The sequence below is a fragment of the Myotis daubentonii genome, chromosome 3 (assembly GCF_963259705.1).
Source record: "Myotis daubentonii chromosome 3, mMyoDau2.1, whole genome shotgun sequence".
In the NCBI taxonomy this organism is placed as follows: domain Eukaryota; kingdom Metazoa; phylum Chordata; class Mammalia; order Chiroptera; family Vespertilionidae; genus Myotis; species Myotis daubentonii.
In genome coordinates, this window is record NC_081842.1 from 47,344,902 (window position 1) to 47,366,674 (window position 21,773).

Here is a 21,773-nt window from a genome sequence, read left to right on the forward strand (position 1 = left end):
ACAAAAATAAATACATTTAGTCCATTTAAGCAATCTGTGAGTTCCTCTTGTGTTTCCTTCCCTTATTCAGCTCTCCATAGTTTTGCAAAAGAATGACAAAGTCCTTATGTAAAGGAAAATGAAAGCAGATCTGTTACTTCTATCATAAAAATGGCATTCTTTATCAATGAGTAATCAGATAAATATAATATTTACACACATGTACAGTTTTTCCGCATATAAACTGTATTTATGAAAACTGTGCAAAAAATTCTCAGTACCTGCATGATTTCTTGTGTGTCACATTCATGCGGGTTATAAACCAGTAGTTATATTCTGAAAACTCTAATGCTGTTACGTCTTTAAATATACTATACTCTGAAATAGTTTTAACACTCTAGATTCCATGATAAGTTATTTTGCATTATTTCTTTACAGCTAAAAATGTGTGAGGCTCAAAATAGTTTTTATACATTGAAGCTATTTACTTGATCATATTTGAAAGACAAATAATAAAACCAAAAAACATGACAGTTTCACAAATTCTATTGGCAGATATTTTATTATTGGACTTTTTAAATACTGTAGACTTTATTAAAAAACAGTAAATTTTGAATTGAATATATGAGCTGTTTATCTTGTATAGCTCCGTTTGAAAATACAAAGGCCTTGCTATTGTCTGCAGCATTTTTACTGATTTTGTTTTCTATTCTCAGTGTTTGTTTTTGCATCATTGTTGGCCTTTCTGTTGCTCTGCACAGCACTCTGTATATAGACTTAGATAGCCTCTCTGGTCCTTTAGTGCAGAATGACAGTGTATTTATTCGAGGGCAGTTCTATATCACAGATCTAGGTAAGTGATCGAAGCACACCAAAAGCATGGTTTCTTTTATCATGGTATTTAGGTTATGTTCTCTCTTTTCATAGATGCTTCTTTTTTTTACATTGAGGACACCTAAGTATAATTTACATTTTCTTCCATATTTTGTTTACTTGTTTATTTTTAACAGACAAGTTATTACAAAAGAAATATTTCATATTACCCTTCATTAGAGGAAAGGACTCAGTGCCAGCTAGGATAGAGAGATGGTTGACACCTAGCCTCTGATTGCAGAATACTAGGGTGTGGTGAGGAATGTGGCAGCTATAACCCAAGATGCATGTAGAAACTTAGACTCCATGTTGCTGGAACAGTTCTATTTAAATGGCCCACGATTTCTACGTCCTTCAATTTGTGAGATTTGGGACCACTGGAAGTTTAGGGCTTTATTTAACAACGCTAAATTGGTGGTTCTTTTCTAACCCCAAATCCCAATTTTAGTTAAAGTGTTTAGAGAAAGTCTAATAAGTATGTGAAATAAGTACAGTATAATTTGGGGGTTTTGTTATTGTAATTTCCTCCTTCCCCCTGAAGGTTCACATGGGAATCTCCACAACCATATGACAACTTTCTGAATCAGAGACAAACTTATATCTTTGAATTTTGACTTCTGTTGTGCTTCCTCAAAAGTTGTTTAGCTCTCTACTAAGTCATATGCATGATTATTGTACTACTTGGATATCCTAAAATAAACAAATCATCCTCTTCTTTAAAGGGGCCACAGTTCACTAAATGTGAATAATGTCACTTAATTTTAATTACTTGGTTTGAGGCCTTCAACTTTAACATAGCCTAATTTTATGACTAAATTTCTTTTTGTTTTGACACCCCTGCTAGTGTCTGTCTTAACAATGGTTGTTTCTAGCATATTTTCTTGTATCCTTCAAATCAGCCATTTGCTCCATACCTGTGCGTATTTGGAAACATCATTGTGAAAAGTAAAAAGGTTCTAGGAAAACATATGTTGGGTGAGGATTTGTATAGGTATAAACTCTCTAGTTAATGCTCTAGGGTCCTTTGTCCTTCAAACTTTGTCCCTTGTTAGGGCTTCGTCATTTCTTGCTTTGATTGTCTAAGTAGCTTCTTATTTAGTGCACTTATATCTTTTAAAAACATATTTCTCCCACAATAGTATTTCCTCTACACAGCTTTCCTCATTTCATTCTGCATTTGGCTCCCTAACTAACAATCTACCTGTTACAGAGAGAGAAAGAATGTGATAATAATACATAATGTTAATAATGGTGATAACAATAATGATAAATGAATGCTCTTAGATGCTCCATCTCAAATATCAAATGTCGTGAGACAACAAGGCTTTTGGAATTGGATATCAGAGCGTTTAACATTGAGGCATTTGGCTTGGGTCTGAATTGCATGATTATGAGTGAAAGATCATCTGATATTCATGAGAAGTGAGTAGGTGGGGAGTTGACATTTTGCTTAGAAGTGCGTGCCTGATATTTTGATATACCATTGCACCTCCTCAGATCTTTGTTATCAGAAACAAACTGCTTTATGAAGAAGGTAGAGTGGGGAAATCTTAATGTTTTGCAGCCTGGCTTTGCAATTAAATATGTATGATAAATAGTAGGTTATTGTGTTTGAGTGTTCATATCTGTTAAAGCAGGTTGACTACTTGGTTATCAGACTGTAATCAGCTTTTTTAAAGAATTTTACAACGTGTAATCTATGATATATTAAAAGAAAAAATATTAAAAAAAATTCACATAAAGGGATTCACATTAAACATCAATACCCATACAAATCATCCATGTGTGCACGCAAAAGCACAAACACACATATGTAAATGCATAGAAAATAAAAACATGGGAATTAACAAAAATTTAACAATTATTATTAAGATTTTTAATTGTGAGTGTTTTCCATTTTCTTTCTGATTTTTGTTAATATATTCTATATTTTCTACAGTGAGTATTATTATTTCAAGAAACAGTATCTTACGTTAGGGCTCACCTAGAACTTTCATTAATCACTCTGAGAAACAGTCAATGATACCATTTTGTTCAAACATCATTTTAAAAACTCATGAGTGGCACAAGAATAGATATAATCAAAGTTGAATTATCTTCTTATAGTAGCGAAATATCTTATTAACTACTTTTGTTGCTTGTCCTCAATGGGTGGTATCCCTGGGTTTTGAGTAAGGATATCTAGCAATAAAATTAATACTATGTCTAGGATCATTTGTGGTATTTTTCCCTTTTTTTCCTGTGATGTTCCCCTTTTCTCACCAACAATAGTTAATGCTGCCTATCAAAAGTGCTTGTGCACACACGCGCATACACACACACACAAGAACTTTAAGAAAATGAGGGACTTCATACTTGAATATATTCATTCATACGTGCATTCATTCCTTAGTGATGTTTTGATCTCTTGTGGATTAATCTTTGTCCTACCATGTTCAAGTGTTATGAAAGAAGAAATAAATGAATATTAGAATATGGTCCTACTCTAGAGTTATACTGTTTAGAACAACAGTTCTCAAAACGTGAGAGTGCATGCTCATTACCTAGGTGATGGCATTTATTTGAGCTACACAGTATATTAGGGGAAGAACAGGCTAGCAGAAGTTTGAATTCTGCTACCCATGTTAGGTATGGAGAAATATTTACCCTTTCTGAAGGGGAAGGAGCTAACAAAGAAGACAGGAACTTGCCTAACTTTATCCAGTAGTTACACACTACAGTGAAGGACCCTGGTTCTTGGCCTTTTCAGCCAGTATTTTTTGGCTGGCTGGAACTCAGCTCAATGTCTAAAAAATGAATGGGTTGCAGTAGAGCATTGTATTCCAAGTAGAATTTGCCAGACTTCTGGGAATCTGAGAAGTTTCCACTGGTTTTCTGCCTGTTTCCCTCAACTATAGTGGAATTCATTGAGGCCAGGAATGGTAACTTGTTACCCAGCAGCTGGCAAAATTCCTGGTATTTAGAAGGTGGTCAGTTAATGGTTGATGACTGTATGAATGACACCATTTTTCAAAAAGAAATTCTAAAGTCATATATTTAGAGGCAACTAATATCATATTTCTTTGCTTGTAGATGGTTTGGGAAAATGCAGTGTGTTCTCTGAAAGAAAATGATATTTGGAGATATTGTTTTTTTCTGTAAATAAAGCTATTTTATTTTAAATATAAATGTAAATGCTCATTTTTCAAAAGGAAATGAAGAAAGAAATAAAGAGCAAAATACCTATATTCCTAAAAGTAACCACTCAAAAGTGTTTTATGATACTGGACTCTAATCATGCTACATGAACAAGTTTATATCCTGCTATGTTCATGTAACATTATAGCATAAGATAGATTTTGAGATTTATCAAAGTCAGTATTGAAAGTAGTGTCAGAATGAGAAGGGTCACTTTATATGCCATTCCAAACGATGTTAAGTGTCATAATTTTTCTGAGATCAAAGGTATTCCTCAGGTCTTAGTCAGTTTGGTTTAGTGTATAGAGTGTTGGCCTGTGGACTGAAGGGATCTGGGTTCGATTCCAGTCAAGGGCACATGTCCAGGTTGCAGGTTCAATCCCCAGTAGGGGCATGCAGGAGGCAGCCACTCAATGATTGTCTTTCATCATTGATGTTTCTAGCTCTCTCTCCCTCTCCCTTCTTCTCTGAAATAATTAAAAATATATTTTAAAAAAAGGTGCTCCTTAGCACTTTAAGTTACCAGGAATCTTTGAGTTCTCCCAGTTGAATCCCCTAATCTTACAAAGAGTAAATTACGACCCAGAGAACAGCACAAGTGAAGCTGTTTTGACTCGACTTTTAAACTTTGTTGTCCCAAATTAAATTGTTTCCCAAAGAATATTTATCTTGAATCTATTATTGTTTGCCATTTTGCAATTATAAAAGAAAGAACAAAGGATAAAATAACTCTTCATTTTACATTCAGAAGGAAGTTCCACTGGAGGAATGAGTCCCAAAGATTGAACTCTGTCAGCCATTTGTACCTCTCTGTTGTTGAAGTACTTTAGTAGGGTTGATGATACCCTTCTCTTTGCCTACCCGTCATTCCCTTGCTCTTCCATCCATGGAGCTTGGTCACTATATGTCATGGTAAAAATAGTGGTGGTCTCTCCCACAAGCTATCCTGAAATTTCCAGCTGACAGTGCCTATCTAGAAAAGAGAAAACACATTTTTACTACTTTTAAATTTTAGCACATTTATGGTACTGCATGCTCTAAAATATTAAATGGGCCACATCAACAAAGCTTTCAAAATCATAAATGGACAAAATAGCAAGGAGTAGTTTGGGGGATAATTCTTACTCTGACTATTGTTGCTTTTGCTATTTTTTTAAGCAGACTATTCAAATATTGCAAAACACTTTGCAAATTTTCCTTCACCTCTGAGGTTATAAGCTCAACCCTATTATATGAATAGTTGCCCAGAGAGAGTGAGAAGGGAGCTACCGCCATTATGTACTCTGATTGATTGACACAGACAGGCGTGAGAGAAACCTTTGCTTCCAGATCAACTTCATCACCTCACCATTCCCTGGCCACACCAACTAGCAGAAGTGAATGTACCCCATGTGGTCACTGAAGAATTTATCTGGGCATTTGCTGAACCTGCTCACAATTTATTTTTATTTCTTCCGATAGACGTGGATTTGGCACAGGAGAGTGAATTCTTTCTGCAACAGCAGATGTGCCTGGTACACTCGTTTGTTGTAACCATTTGTGCTGTGGTAGAAAAAAAAAAAATTAAGAGCGTAGAATTGTTGAAGGGGGAGGGTTAAAAAAACAGAACCATTTTAGCGATTATGCAAAGTTAGAATGTGAGTAATTTTGCTGCAGTTAGTCATTATGTGCTTTCATAGCTTGTTTTACAAGGATAAAGGGATATGTACAGGTTTGGTGAATAGAGCTCTTATTTGTCCCTAATAGTCACTTTTTATGAAAACATTTTCTACCCTTCCTCCTACTCTGTGGCGTAAGTGCACTCTCCTTAGAAATTATGTCCTTCTGTGATTCAGCCTCTTTATCCATCTACAATAAGTGGACAAACAACCTCCATTTCTGAGAACAAGTATGTTAGGAGAAGAAATACTTTGTTCCCATATCGTATATAATGTGGATGATGCACATTTAAATCTTAATAATACCCTGATCATGTAAAAATGAGCGTGCTTTCTGAAAAAAAAACAAATAAACAAACAATAAAAAAAAAAAACAAGAAGAAGCAACTAGCCAGAATTTGATGATTTTGCTATGAGTTTATGTGCAGTAAATATGGTGTTCTTTTAATATTTTATTTGAAATATTTGATAAGGCTTAGCAAATTTTGCTCATGGAATTTTCTAAGGATTGTAACCTACCACCTATTTCTTTTTTACTTTGCTTTTGGTCACTCAAATTCCTTTGAAAATATGTGAACGAAGGTCGGTTTGTTTCCACTGAAGCAAATATAGTCACTCGCTCACACTGTGGCTTCCCTTACTGAATTCCACTACTATTTTGGAAACTCCTGTATGAAAACACAGCAACCAAACTTGTCCCCATTGATCCTTGTTGGTGATTTCCATGCAGTGCTGCCTGATGTTCATATATTGAGGTTCACTTTTGTTGAAAAAAAACAAAACTGTGTCTGTTGCCTTTTTGTAGGCTTATTCCCAAGCCTGTAATGGCAGGAACACTGTTCTTAGAGTCTAGAAAACTAGGTTCTAATTCTGACCCTGTCAAGGCCTTAGTCTTTTAGATGAATTTTTCCTTACCCTTGGTTCCTTGAAGAGCAGGTAGAAATTTGGTCTTCAGATTCCATTAATCTCTTATCCTCTACAATTCCATAAGACTATTATATATTTTAATTATTCACAAATAAGTCAGCTTCAGTTATTCTTTTTCAAAAATTCCTTTGTGCCTACCTCTGTCTGCCCAGATCAGTCTTTTTAGGATGTGTCTCAAAGATGGTCACACTTTAACTAGTGTTCACCAATTACAAACCCTTCCATGATTCAGGATTTTTCTGAGAGAAATGATCCCATCCTTGTATTAATAGTCTCTGAATAACAGTGATAGATTAGAATAGTTGGTTCTATGATAGTAGTTTATTACAACCAAAACTACTGAATCACGCTCACCACATTTCCTGTTACCTACAGCTAAGAAACCTAAAATACATAAATTAGCTCAGAATATCTTATTAAATTAGATTGAATTATAAAACCTTCTGACTTAAATAGTTCTTATATGGAAAGAGTTTGACTCCTCAAAACTGTGAAGGAGAAGAGTGTGGGGCAGTTATACTTTAGCCCACTATGGCAGTTATTGTTTTACTAAATATCTCTCATCGAATTTGTCAATAATGCATTATCAAAATAAGTTTTATTCATTGAACAAATATTTATGGAGTATCTGTTTGCTAGACACTAAGGGTACCATGTTGAACAAGAAAGAATCCATATGAAACTAGAAGGGAGGAGAACATTAAAGGAGGAATTGCAAAACAATGGACATGGGTTGTCATAAGATAGGTACAGTCTGTTCAAGGGACACCAGTGATGGGCATTTCACCTAGGCATAGAGAATCAGGACTGGCTTCGCAGGAGTGTCATTCATTTGAAACCTGAAGGATGAATACTATTGAGTAGTTGAGAGGTGGAATCAGGTTGGAAAGTGTTCCAGAAGGGTAAGGACAGGATGACTGGGACATCAAGGTGGATGGGAGGGAAGTAGGAGAAGAGACTAGAAAGCTAGTAGTGGCACCTTCAGAGGAATAATATGTACATGGCATATGTGTATATGAAATGCCATAAACTAGGGCACCGGAAATAGTAGACTGTACTAAGGTACTAATGCAATGGAAGTAAAAACTGAAAAGATTGAAGGTATTTAGGATGTAGAATCAACAGTCTCTATAATATGAAAGAGAAAAAAATGGTCTGGGCACATTTATAACATTCAGTCACATTATGATAAGTCTTTGAGATACTTCCTTAAAATATTACTAGTTTACAAAATTTTTGTTGCTATACCTATATATACACTCCTATTTTACCTTTCTTTATTGACTTATTTTGAATGCATCTTCCCTTGAATGCATCTACACCAGCTGTATATCATTTCATCAGATCAAATGACCCATGATTTCCTCAACCACCATCTAATTAAAAATAATAATAATTAATAAGTTATGGGTATTTTAATGGTTCTTCATTGCCAGTTTACTCACCAGAATTATTGTTTCCACCTCCATTGCCACCAGCCATGTAAAAATGCACATGTACTATCACAATCTAATCAAGATTTGTGTTGTATTATTTCTTAGCTACTTGGTTTAGCTCAGTGCTTTTCTCTACCCCTGCTGGCCTGGTTGGAGAAGAGTGGCTAGGGCCTTGAGGGGATGACTCAGTGGATGAGGTCACTTGCTGTAGAAATAGGTTCTTTTCTCATTACAGGCCTAGATTATAGAACACACTCCAATTGAATTAAGCCTCATTGCAATGGCATTTTACTCAGTGCCAGCCATATGCATGCTAGGGTCTAAGTGTACTGTGCTGTATGTGCATTTGTATAAACAAGAGCCTCAAAGACCTCTCACGTTCAAAATTGATTACATACCATCTCATTTGACAGATATTGGGCGGGGTGGGGGAGGTCAATACTCCTTAAAATACTGGTTGTCCATGTTTTAATACGATGACATGCTAGTTTTATGGACATGTGAGTGCAGGGCTACACCTGGATCATTGTTTCTGTGTTCCATAGTTAGGGATCAAGAAATAAGGACTTTCAAGGTGGCATCTTGGTGCTCCAAATTGACTTGATTTTATTTCGGGGGGAAGTGGGGAGGAGGGGGAGTATCTGGGAATACTGGCATGGCGTGTTCAGTAGTCCTCAGAACTGCTTGTCTTCTAAGTATCATATACCTGTTCAGAAGTGTTGTCAAAACTAATTAAATGGTGAAACTTCTAAGACTAAAAGTTCTCTGCAGTGCCAACCCAGATCATACAGTTTTTGCTGTTTCTGCCTCTGAAGCTATTAAGAATAGCCCTTCACTGGTGGTGGTGCATGTAGTACATGTTTGCAGAGCTCTGCACTATGAAATGAGCAAGTGTTGATCCAATGCACAGATGCTGGATATTTATGCCTGCATCTCTCTCCCAAGAATTCTATGTGTGTGACTTGCAAGAATGTGTGTGTGTGTGTGTGTGTGTGTGTGTGTGTGTGTGTGTGTGTGTGTGATTTAGGTGTCCATCAAGGATGGAAAATTAGTGTATTAGTACAAGTCCCTGTGTTGGTAGCAGCGTTTGAAACTTAGTGGCACAAATTAAAATCCTGCAATTTTAATTTTAAAAGTAAATCTTTGAGATCATTTTAACCATTTACCAGTTTTCTGCTACCATTTATGAGGTAACATTTTAATGTAGAAAATACAAAAAAATATTAAGTTGAAAACAAAAATTCTGTTTACCTCAGCTGATGCAATTTTTAACCTCTTAAAATATTTTAAATTTATTTTTAATGTTTTAGTATATTTTCCCTTTTTTGTCTATGTACACACACATACAAGTTGGGATACTACAATGCGATATTTTTAGTGTGTGCTATTTTTAAATATATATACATATATATATTTCATATGTTATTTTAAATATATATTCATATGTATATGTATGCATAGATATATAAGGATTTATATCTTACTCTGATTCAAAAAGTAATATATGGTTGAGATAGAAACTTTGGAAAACAGGGAAAGTACATAGAACATCCAAAAATCACCTCCTTAAAATAACCTGTTATGAGTTTGAGAATAAATCTTTCTAGCTATATATTTATGTATGTGCATCTGAGAGATATAGAGAGATGCATATATTACCAGATATAAAACAGCATTTCCTAAACTGATTTTAAAATATATAAAATTCTTGATTTTTGAAATTTCTTCCTTCCTTCCTTCCTTCCTTCCTTCCTTCCTTCCTTCCTTCCTTCCTTCCTCCCTTCCTTCCTTCCTTCCTTCTTTCCTTGTGGTAAAATATTCATAACAAAATTCACCACCTTAACCAATTTTTAGGACACAGATCAGTGGCATTATGTACATTCACATCAGTGTGCAACAATCACCACCATTTATCTTCAAAACCTTTTCTTTTATGAAAATGAAAATGGATGGCCATTAAATAATTACTTCCCATTTCTCCCTCCTTCCACCCTTCTGGTACCTACATTCTACTGTCTTCATGAATTTGGCCATGCCAGGCACCTTATATAATTGGAAACATTCAGTATCTGTTCTTCTGTAACTGGCTTGTTTCATGTTAGCATAATGTTTCAAAGTTCATTCATGTTTTAGCATGTGTCAACATTTCTTTCTTCTTTTAAGCTAAATAAGCATTTTGTTTATCCATTCCTCTGTCAAGGGATATTTGGGTTGCTTCTATCTTTTGGCTATTATGAAAAATGCTGCTATGAGCATGAGTGTACAGACATTTGTTTAAGTTTCTGCTTTGGGTTCTTTTGATATATACCTGGAAGTGTAATTGTGGGGTTGTTGATAGTTTTAAAGCATGCTAATAACATGTTTTTTAATTGTTGCATGGTATTCCATTCTATGAATCCACTATAATTTATTTAACCAATTTCTATGTAATTATTTAAATTTTTTATAGACTTTCCTTTTTAAAAAGTGAAGTTAGCATGAACATTTTTAAAAACTAAATATTTATGCCATTTGTGGTTACTTATTTAGACTAAATTTCTAGTAGTAAAATATATGGATTTTTTCATGTTTATGTACATATCATTTAATTAAACCACAGACAGATTTCCCATAAGGAGTTTATAGAAACATGCAAGCGTTACCTTGTTTCCTAAATCTAAATTACATAAACATTGTCCTTAGAAGACAATTGGGGTGACCCTCTCCCATTATTCATAGCCACAGGGTCCAGGTAGAATTCTTTATTATGCTCTAACAATAGCACCTAAAAGATATTTCTCACGTCTGATTTTAACAAAGAATCATTTGTCCCTTTTTTAATTTCCAGATTTCACTTTCTGTGGGGATGGGTCTCAGATAACTTGTATTTTATATGCCCTAAATGAAAGCTAATTTGTATTAGTAAAGTCTTACATGTAAGTGATTCTGTGGTATGCCCAGATTTGAGAAGTACTTATCTAAATGTGTAGTAGTATGTTCATATATTGTGCTCTTAATCTGTTAGGTTGTTTTCTAGTTCCTGGGGTCATCTATCAAGTGGATAGTGTGAGTGGCCCAAATCAGTGAGAAATGGATCTATTAGTAATAAACACTGAATTATGGAAGATGATTAGTGAGGGGATTCAAGAAGGCAGCATTAAGTTATTTTTCAGTTAAGTGCTTACAGAAAATGATGAATTAATCTTTTATTAAGCAAAAAACAAGTATCCAATGAGAAATGCATGTCATTACAACTAAACTAGGTAAGCTGTTTTTGTATTTTTTTTTCTTATTGAAGAAACTGAGAAACCAAATCTATCCATTCATTTATCCAGTGATTATTAGGCACCTGTTTGGTATAAATCATTAGAGATGTGAATGAGCTCTTATTGGCCATTAAAACTCATTGCAGATATTGAGGATTTACTCTTGAAATCACTGGATTTTGAATGCCATTATGTCTTCTTTCACAAAGGAAAGCATTAGAGGAACAAGAAACATGTGGGTGGTCTCCTCTCAACCCTGTGTGTCATCCAGCAAGCTCATCTTTTATCTGGGTTATAGAAAGACTTTAATTTGAAGAAAAAGATAGACTCTTCATTATAAGAGCAGGAAAAAAAATAACAGTACTTTTAAATCTTCTTTGTATTTCCTATGACTAGTCAATCTAGAGAAGTAATGTGACTTTTTCAATGTCACTTTACTCTAAACAGTGGCAAACCTGATTTTTTTTTCTCCTGCATTCTAGTGCATGGCCCTTCAATTTTATTGATCATCCTCCAAGGTGATATTTCTGCTTTATGGTTTGCTTAACTTAGAATGCAAGTTGCAAAGAATACCTTGCACACCACATTTGGCCTGCAGAAACCCTTTGTTTAGCTTCCTTGTGTTTGCAACAAAAGTCAGAAGAGGAACACTGAATTGATATTTCAGCCTTTAGTTTAGACAGTGTATGAAGTCTTCATTTCTACACAGTCCCTGTCATTCTGTTTATATGCCCTAAATGAAATTCTTGTTTCCCACGTGGCGACAAGAAGATCTGTTATCCCGTTCACTCCATTTTCTTTTTTCCTGGAGAGAATTCTTTTTCTGGAGCTATATCCTGATTGCTCATCTCCTAAAAATAGGAAAACAATAGATAAACTGAGAAGACTTCTTATTTTTTGTTTTTTGATATGTGGTCTATTTCACTCTTTCTTTACCTGAGAATTAAAAAAAAAAAAACACAAAAAACCCAAGCAATGGAGCCCAGCTATCTGGATTTGAATCCTGGATTTGCCAATTGCTTGTACTGTAACCTTGGGCTGTGAATTTCTCTATGATTCAGTATCTTCATCTATAAAATAGAGATAATTATAATTCCTGTCTCAAGGATGCTTGTAAGGATTAAGTATAAACACAAAATGTTTACACAAAGTAAATGTTTTTTTAATGTTTGGTATTAATAAACATTTTTTTCAACACTAAGAGGTATTTTAGTTAGTGTTTCCTGCCCGAAAGATACATAGACAAAGTAGATAACTGCAAGTGAAAAATGGACATCAGATTTTGTTCAAATAACTTTAAACAATGGTCCTGAAGATGAAATACTTATAATCCTATTTTCTAACAAATCACCATTTCCCTTTCCATAGTTTGTTTATTCCTTTTCCATATGGAAATATTATTTCAATTGTATTGCATACAGGATTGCTTTCACAGTCTGTATTTTTCATTTGACATGCTGTATTTGACATTTATGTTTAACATCTTAAGTATTTTTCCATGTCATTATTTAAGCTGAAATCAAAATGTAATGAAAGGCCTCTGAGTTTTATGTTGCTGTTTATGTATAAGACTTTAGTTTTTGTACACTTTCTCCTTCTTTTACCTTAGAAAATTTCCCTTTTAAGTAGAAGACATTTTTGCTCAATAAACCACATTTGTATCAAAAATTGAATCAACTAAGAATCCTCTAGTGCAGTGATTCTTATTCACTTTGTCTTACTGAGTTTTTAAAAATCTATCTTATTGCCTAATACATAGCAGAATTTCAATATTTTTATTGAATAAATAATTTGGTTTAAATTCTTAAGGAGTAGTTTATTAATCCATTCATAAAGTCATTAAACTATTTAGAGGGAGAGACTAATGAGATTACTGTAATTAAGCATACATTAAATTTATCACAGAATTTCTTGATTGTCAAGTAATAGGAGAAATGAAGCAGCTCATATTTTGTACTTTACAATCTGAAAAGACAAATGCATTTTTTCTTTGGAAACTGTTATTCATTGATTAATGCATTACAATATTTGTTGAACACCTCCACTATGTTCTAAGATATATATTTTAAAAAGCCACTGGGGAATCAGAATAAAAGGACAGTCTCTAACCCTATGAAAACAGAACTATACAAGTGTGATTTGTGCAGAAGGGGAGTTGTAAAGAATTTTCACTATGCCAGAGGATTCAGCAACAGTTCACTGAGGAATCTGATACTCAGGTTGATAACTAAGGGATTGTTAGGAATTAGCTAGACATAGAAATCAGAGAGAGGTAAGGAAGCACCTGGATAAAGCCCTGCGATGGGAGGGAGCCTGACACACCGGATATTAAAGCAAGTCAGTGTCAGAGAGTGACAAGTCATATAACTCTTAAGTAGAGGTAGGAGAGATAGATTGAGTCTAAATTAACCACTAAGCATTTGAAGACTTGTAAGCAGGAAAGTAATGGGATCAGATTTTCACTTGAAAGTAATCACTCTAGCTACAGAATGAAGGATTCACTGAGGGGAATAAGAGTAGGTACTGGGACACCAATTTGAATAATGTTGGAGCATTTCCTGTAAGAGGTAGTAGATCTTGGAATAAGGTTGCAGAAGTGGGAATAGTGAAATGTGGGCATATATGAGGATTATAATATTTACTGTACAGGGAATAGGGTCAACAGGATTGAGTACTTGAATGGGATGTGAAGGAGAGTCTCAAGAATGACTCCTAATCTTGGTATTTGAGGAATACCTGGATGAGAAAATCAGGACAAAAGCATGAAAAGTAGATCCAAGAATACGATGAATAGTTTTTAACATCTTGAGCCTGAAGAGGATGTGAGACATATGGTTACTCACATGAAATAATTGAATATTTGGACTTAGCATTCAGAATACAGATAATTTTGGAGATAGAAATTCAAAAGAGTCTTCTTAATGGAAATTTTTTTCAGTTAATGGCATGTTCTTAGAGGGAATGAGTATAGAGAGAAGAGAATAGGCCCTGTGTCAGATAAAGAGTATAATTATTCAGTGTCCACTGGGCAGAATGTTGTCTAATGTCATCAGTAACAATTCTACAGAAAGTTTAGAAAAGTACTTTTAGCAGAAAGAGCCTGAGTCCTGCTGTCACTGTTGAGAAGACATAGTAGTTCTTAACTATCTATCCCTGGATTTTCTATTACAAAACATAAATATCTCTGTTTAAGACCATGATAATTTGATTTTTCATCGCTTACCTCTTGATTTCTTCCCAAGTTGTAAAACATGCAAGTCAATTATTAAAACACCATCTGATTATTTTACTTGAGGTATGGAAAAAGTCTATTGGGAGTATAAGTGAAGAACCATAGATTGAACTTCAACAACCTTCCATGGGAGTCAAGAAAGACATGACAAAAGAAGCACTATTCGATCTGAGACTTGGAGAATATGCAGGCAACTGTTTGAGCAGCGTGGGGTTACCATGGAGGAGTTGTATAGAATGGATCCCAAGCTATAGTAGGAGGTTCCGGCTGACAGATATGAGTACAGACATACATGCATGATCTATTCTGCTCTCTATGTAAGGTTAACATTGCTGGAGTGCATGGTGTGAAAAAGTGGATGTTGCTGGAGAGTGAGGCGAGGGCATGATTGTAAAAATCTTTATAAAGTATGTGGAAAATAAAAAAAAAGCAAAGAGTTCAACACAAGGCAGAGTCATTGCCAAATTTTGATCATCAACTAGCCACAATCAGGTGTTCATGTTAGATCATTGTGGCAGTATTAAGGAGGAGAGATAAGAGAGAAGTAAGGTTGGATCTTGGTAATAAATTGCTCAGGGTAGTGGTAATGAGGACCATATTTAGTGGAGAGAAGCAAAGCTAAAATAAAGTGAGAAATAATCAGGGGTTATATATAAATTAGGTTAGATTAGGTTAGATTACTGGTGTGTGTGTGTGTGTGTGTGTGTGTGTGTGTGTGTGTGTGTGTATTTTTATTTGTACAGGTGAGTTCCGGTGATGGGTGGGCAGGGGTAAGGGAGATGGATGAATGTAAAATGATACACTGACTTGGGCTTAAAAGAAGTTGAGAACATGCTCTAAGAAGTAAGCACAAGAGGTGCTCATATAGCCCCTTGTCTGTTCTTGTCTTATGGCCACACCAATTCTGCCTAGTAATGAAGGCAAGTTCAACAATTACTGATTATGTGTGAGCCCCTCTACGACTCCATAAACTTCTGAGGAACAGGGAGAGACGCACTATTGATCCTGGGATAGTCTTCTCCTCGCAGTAGCTTCACAGACCTTTACATGTTGAAAATGTTTAAAACTAATTAATGGAAAAATAACCCCATTAAATTACTGCTACATAGATTCAAGTCTCAGGAAAAATACCTATACACACAGATATGTATTTATATGAGTTTAATATTTAAAAGTACTTGATTTTCAAAATGAAAATGTTAAATCATGATAAAGACTTTAAGGATTCTTGCATAAACAAAAAAGAAGTGAAATGCCAAAAAATACATACTTGGAAGTGCCAACTAATCCAATAAGTAGAAAAAACTCACTATGCATTTAATTGACTATGTGGGCCCAGAAAGTGTTGCCACTGCTTTCTTTAACTATGAAGAACGTAAATAAATATGCTTTAAAATGATTCTTCTTCTTTACCACTTCCACCTCCACTGAGGTAAAGAATATAAAATTGAAACGGAAAAAATATAGCTAAATATGCTATTTTCACACAATAATATATGATATAGAAAATACTCATAAACATGCCATACACAGCAGAATTCCTAATCAAGTTGTGAGAAAACTTTTTATGCCCAGAAGAGAAGAGAATTCTCCTGGTGAGATATTTCCTAGAAGAAAACACTGGCTCCTGAAATTGTGCCCTGATGCCTTCCTTCAAAGATCTTAGGAATGTTTGAATAGTGTGTGTATGAGAAGGCGCATGTGCGCATGCACACACACACACACACACACACACACACAGGTTCCAGTACAACTGAGAGTGTATATGTGTTCACCAAGAGAGAAAAAGATATTTGTGAAAAAGTTGCTTCTAAAGTTTGAGTTCTACATTAATCCTTTCTTTGTTGTTGCTATTGACTTTATGAAGGTGATTGATTTTCATTTTCAAATTTTTTCACTTCTGGGGCATCTGTTTTGGGGGCAGACTTCTTACAGCTGCAGCAGAGAGTGCCTGTCACTAGCCCTGTTGCTCAGTCACCATCTCCATTTATAGTTGGGTTTTTTAAGTGTTCCAAACAGGAACTCTGAGTTTCTGCTGATCTTGAGTCATCAAAGTAAAACTTGATTTGTCCCCTTTAATTCAAGTCTTTTATGCTGACATTTTTTAAAGACTGACATGGTTGACTAAAAAAACCCTGACTCTATTAAACGAGTATTGATTTTAGAGTTCCTTCTGGATATACATTTAAATAGGCTTTTTAATAAAAAAAAAAAAGAAAACTGTATCTCTTTTCATTGCGCACTATTGCAACCATCTTTATGCAGAAGGTAAAGTTCACTCTACCAAGACAAGACTATTCAGGTTGCTTAAATTACAAATGTGAATTGCAAGTCTTCCCCTTCAAAGATTAACATTAAAAAGGGGGAAACATATAACTCTATTCCACAGCCTCCTGTAACTTAACAGAACTAAATCTAGATTTGCAAAAGCCCTAGGAAACAGCAACTGTGACAAATATGTGGGAAAGATAGCTGTAACAGTCAGGATCCCATAAAAAATAATGGCACATTGAAGCTAGCTTCTCTCGGGAGTTAATTTATACAGGCATCCTATACATAGAGGCACAGAAAAGTCATAGGGACGGACTGATGATCTGGGGTTAGCAGAGTCAGAGTTGTCATCTCCTCTAGGCTCAAGGGGACCAGGGCAGAGAGCAGTTATTTGGACCAGGAAAGAGAGAGTGTTGTAGAGGGTAATTTCTAGAGAGGACCAGTGACCCTTCCTGGCAACTGGGAGCTCACAGTCAACTTGCCAGATGATATGTGTCCCAAGAGTCTATTAATGTTAACAGGGGCACTATTGTTATCTTGGGTTTGACAATGATGTGTTTTGTCCTCCATCCATCTAATGATAATAGCATACGCTAGTCACTGTGAATTAAAAAAAAAAAATGCCCTGACTCATTTCTAAAGTTTCCCTGGCCAGTAGTTATTTTTCTCTTTCTCACTGGAAGTGAAATGTTAACCAAATGGCCGTGGGAATGTTTTAATCTTTATCTCTGAATCAACCTAGATCTCCAAAAAGCTCTTCCCCAAACACTAAATATCTGAATCAATAGACTTTTATTTGATGGTGGGAGCAAGATAGTGCACCATTTACAGCCCCACTTCCACATTCCAGGCAAGAAGGGGGAAAAGAGAAAAAAAGTAGGAAGGTTTGATGCTTATGTCAGGAGAACCCTAGTTTTCTCAAAAATGTTTAGTGTGCATCTCATTGGCCAGAACCATGTCACATGGCAGCTTCTACTGACAAAGCAGTATTAGGCAGTATATTAAGTGGGCATATTGCTGCCCTGAACAAAATTGAAATTCTTGAGTAATGAAGTAAGGGAATGTGTATGATGAGGAAGCAGTTAGCAGTTAGCAGCATCTATTATATCTTGCGGTTTGGTGTGAGTAAATGACAATAGAGTAATCTTAAGTCTTTCATCTTCACTTCCTCTACATACTAGAATTTGCCTGGAAATTAATAAACAACAAGATTAGAGTGTGTCCACTTTTTTTTAATATATTTTATTGATTTTTCACAGAGAGGAAGGGAGAGAGATAGAGAGTTAGAAACATCGATGAGAGAGAAACATCGATCAGCTGCCTCCCGCACATCTCCCACTGGGGATGTGCCCGCAACCCAGGTACATGCCCTTGACCGGAATCGAACCTGGGACCCCTCAGTCCGCAGGCCGACGCTCTATCCACTGAGCCAAACCGGTTTCGGCTAGAGTGTGTCCACTTATTTGTTATATCAACAAATCTAATCTTAGTATGTCAGAACAAAATTAAAACATTGCATCATTCACATATTTGCAGATTCCTAATAGGCTAATGCCTGAGGACAAATGTTTGGATCTCCAAGCTTTCCCAACCTTGACTTATCTCCCATCATAATTTTAGCCTCCCATAGTTCTGAAGGAAGATATTTTCACCTTTGTGTCATTAGGGCATTCAGTAAGTATTTCTTTTTGTTTTTAATTTCATGATGACAACATAAGGTTATATTTTATTTTTTCAATTACAGTTGACATTGAATATTATGTTAGTTTCAATTATACAGCATTGTGGTTAAACATTCATATAACTTAACAAAGTGACTCCCCCCATAAGTCTTGTTACCCACCTGGCACCATATATAGTTGCTACAATGTTATTGACTTTATTCTCTATGCTGTACTTTGCATCCCCATGACTATTTTGTAACTACAAATTTGTACTTAATCCTTTCACCTTTTTTACCTAGTACCCCACCCCCTCTCCCATCTGCCATCTATCAATTTGTTCTCTGTATCTATGAGTCTGTTTCTGTTTTGTTAATTCATTTATTTTGTTCTTTAGATTCCAACAATAAGTGGAATCATATGATATTTGTCTTTCTCTGACTGACTTCTTTCACTTAGCATGATACCCACTAGATCCATCCATGTTCTTGGAAATTGTAAGATTTCAGTCTTTTTTATGTCTGAGTAATATTCAGTAGTATAGTCAGTATTTCCGAGTTGAAGGAATGAATTCAACAGACATCAGGAAGATATAAGAGGAGGAGGCTGCATTTCAGTTGTCTTTGGTAAATTACTCTTTGATCTAAAATTTAGCATCTCCTTGGTTGTGCTGGAGTGTTTGTTGCTCTCAACACCCTCTTTACATTTATTTATTTATTTATTTATTTATTTATTTATTTATTTATTTATTTATTTATTCATTCATTCATTCATTCATTCATTCATTCATTTAATTTGATTTCCATTGCCCAGTCCTCCAGCTTTCTTTCTCTACTACCTTCTTTTAGCACTATGGTGACTAAGTGTTGGGGTAATTTGATTAAGATCATGGTGTTCAACATATTTTTTTGTTGTTGTTAGTGTTTTTGGTGTTATACATATTTAATAAGAACAAAAATATTGCCAAATCTAATGTGATGAAGCTACCTCTCTATGTTTTCTTTTAAGAGTATTATAGTTTGCACTGTTATGTTTAGTGCTAAAGTTTTAGTTTATTTTTGTATATGGTGTAAAGTAAGGATCCAGTTTCATTCTTTTGCATGTGGATAGCCAATTGTCCCTACACTATTTATTGAAGGGACTGTTTTCTTCCCATTTTATGGTCTTGGCACTTTTGTAAAAAATCAATTTAACATGCATTCAAAGGTTTATTTCTGTATTCTCTATTTCATTGGTTTATATATCTGTCTTTATGCTACTACCACACTGTTTTGATTATTATAATTGTATAATAAGTTTTGAGATTGAGCAGTTTGAAATCTTCAATTTTGTTTTCTTTTGTCAAGAATGTTGGGCTATGCAGAGCTTCTTGAGATTGCATATGAATTTTAGGAGTGATTTTTTTATTTTTTCAAAAAAGGCACCTTTGGGATTTTGAAAAGTATTTATACCAATAAATCTGTAGACCACTCTGTGAAGTATTAACATTTTAACTCTATTAAAGTCTCCCAACCCATGAACTCAGGTAGCTTTCTATTTACTTGTGTCCTCTTTAATTTATTTAAGCAACAGTTTATCGTTTTCAATACAAAAATACATCTTTTACTTCTTCGGTTAAGTTCATTCCTAAGTATTTTTATCTTGTTATTGTAAATGACATTGTTTCCCTTACCACCTCTATGGATTTTCCATTTGTAGTTCACAAAAATGCAGCTGATTTTGTGTTAGTCTCTTCTCTGAACTCTTAGAAGCCAAGAGCCATGCTGTATTTGTATTTTGTGGAGTTAATGTAAAAATAATAATTGGAAGTTTTTAATATATTCTTAAAATTTTCCATTGGCAATAATGTCTGTTTTTTGTTTTTGTTTTTCCTTTCTCTCTCTTTTCAGGGCTCTGCCAGTGCAACAGCCTCTCCTCCAGTCTCCACCCCTGTCACGGGACACAAGAGAATGGTTATACCAAACCAACCCCCTCTAACAGCAACCAAAAAGTCTACATTGAAACCGCAGCCTGCACCTCAGGCTGGGCCCATTCCTGTGGCTCCAATAGGGACACTAAAACCCCAGCCTCAGCCAGTCCCAGCCTCCTACACTACAGCATCCACCCCTTCAAGGCCTACCTTCAACGTGCAGGTGAAGTCAGCCCAGCCCAGCTCACATTACATGGCTGCCCCTTCACCAGGACAATTTTACAGCCCAGGGTCAGGGCACCAGGGCTATAACATTCAACCAGTTCCTGTTTCTGGTCAAGGTCCACCTCCTCCAACACGGGGAGGGATGGATTATGCATATAACCCACCCCCAGGCCTTCAACCTGAGCCTGGGTATGGATATGGCCCTAACCAAGGTCGCTATTATGAAGCCTATAGCCCAGCAGGGCCTGTGTATGGAGGCAAAAATGACTCTGATCCTGCCTATGGTCAACAAGGTCACCCCAATACCTGGAAACGGGAACAAGGGTACACTCCCTCTGGGACAGGAAACCAGCACCCTACTGGCATGTACCCAGTTGCCGGTCCCAAGAAGACCTATATCACAGATCCTGTTCCAGCCCCCTGTGCACCACCACTGCAGCCAAAGGTAAGATACTCGTTGTCATAGTGACAGAAATAAAGGGCTGCCTATCTTGGCCAGCCTCCCCCAGAAAGCAGAGCCTAAGGCAAAAAATGTATGTGCTCTTTTAATTTAATTAGACACTACAATGCCAGGGAAGCAAGAGTGAAGTAGGAAAAGAAGGAGATCCCAATAGGGAGATGGGTTTATGTTACCAATATGGCTATTGTTTAGTACCTGTTGCATCTACTTGTTCAATCTTGAAAGATCATTTACCAAAAGATCACATGAACTCTAACAACTCATGGTAATCTTTTTATGGTGGCAAAAAGGGGAAAATGATTTATCTTGTCTCCTCTTGAACCAAGCTTCTCTGTGAGTCAGAAACTTCCTCACACTTAGACATGCATTTACTTGGGCACCAAACAAATCTGTAGCACCCCATGCATTACAAGGACAGAACATCATCAGGTCTGGAAGTGAGAAGTATGCAGGGTAAACATGAGGTGAGCTTCTGTCAGGTTGAGTTTATGAGACAGTGGTCAGACTCAAGCAAAGTTGGTACCACAGTGGCTGCTAAGACACAACAAGTGGCCAACAGCCCAAGAGACAGGTGAGGCCAAGGGGATCTAAGGTAATGCGGACACCTTGTCTAATTTCCTTTGGGAAGAGGTTGCTGCAGTATAATGGCACTTGCTTATCACACCCTGTCTATCCACATTACAGATCCTGCAAGAAGAATCTTACTCTCTAGCCTTTAAC

General features: G+C 35.8%; 1 protein-coding gene across 13 annotated transcripts in view; it reads left to right on the forward strand.

Annotated features, from left to right (window-relative positions):
- The window catches only part of LPP (LIM domain containing preferred translocation partner in lipoma), a 665,671-nt gene that overhangs the window by 382,025 nt on the left and 261,873 nt on the right, over positions 1–21,773 (forward strand). For all 13 annotated transcript variants that reach the window (XM_059687357.1, XM_059687363.1, XM_059687359.1 and 10 more), the window contains one exon: positions 20,349–21,038. In XM_059687357.1, coding sequence (XP_059543340.1) covers positions 20,349–21,038 — 690 coding nt within the window. The remainder of the gene's footprint in view (positions 1–20,348; positions 21,039–21,773) is intronic.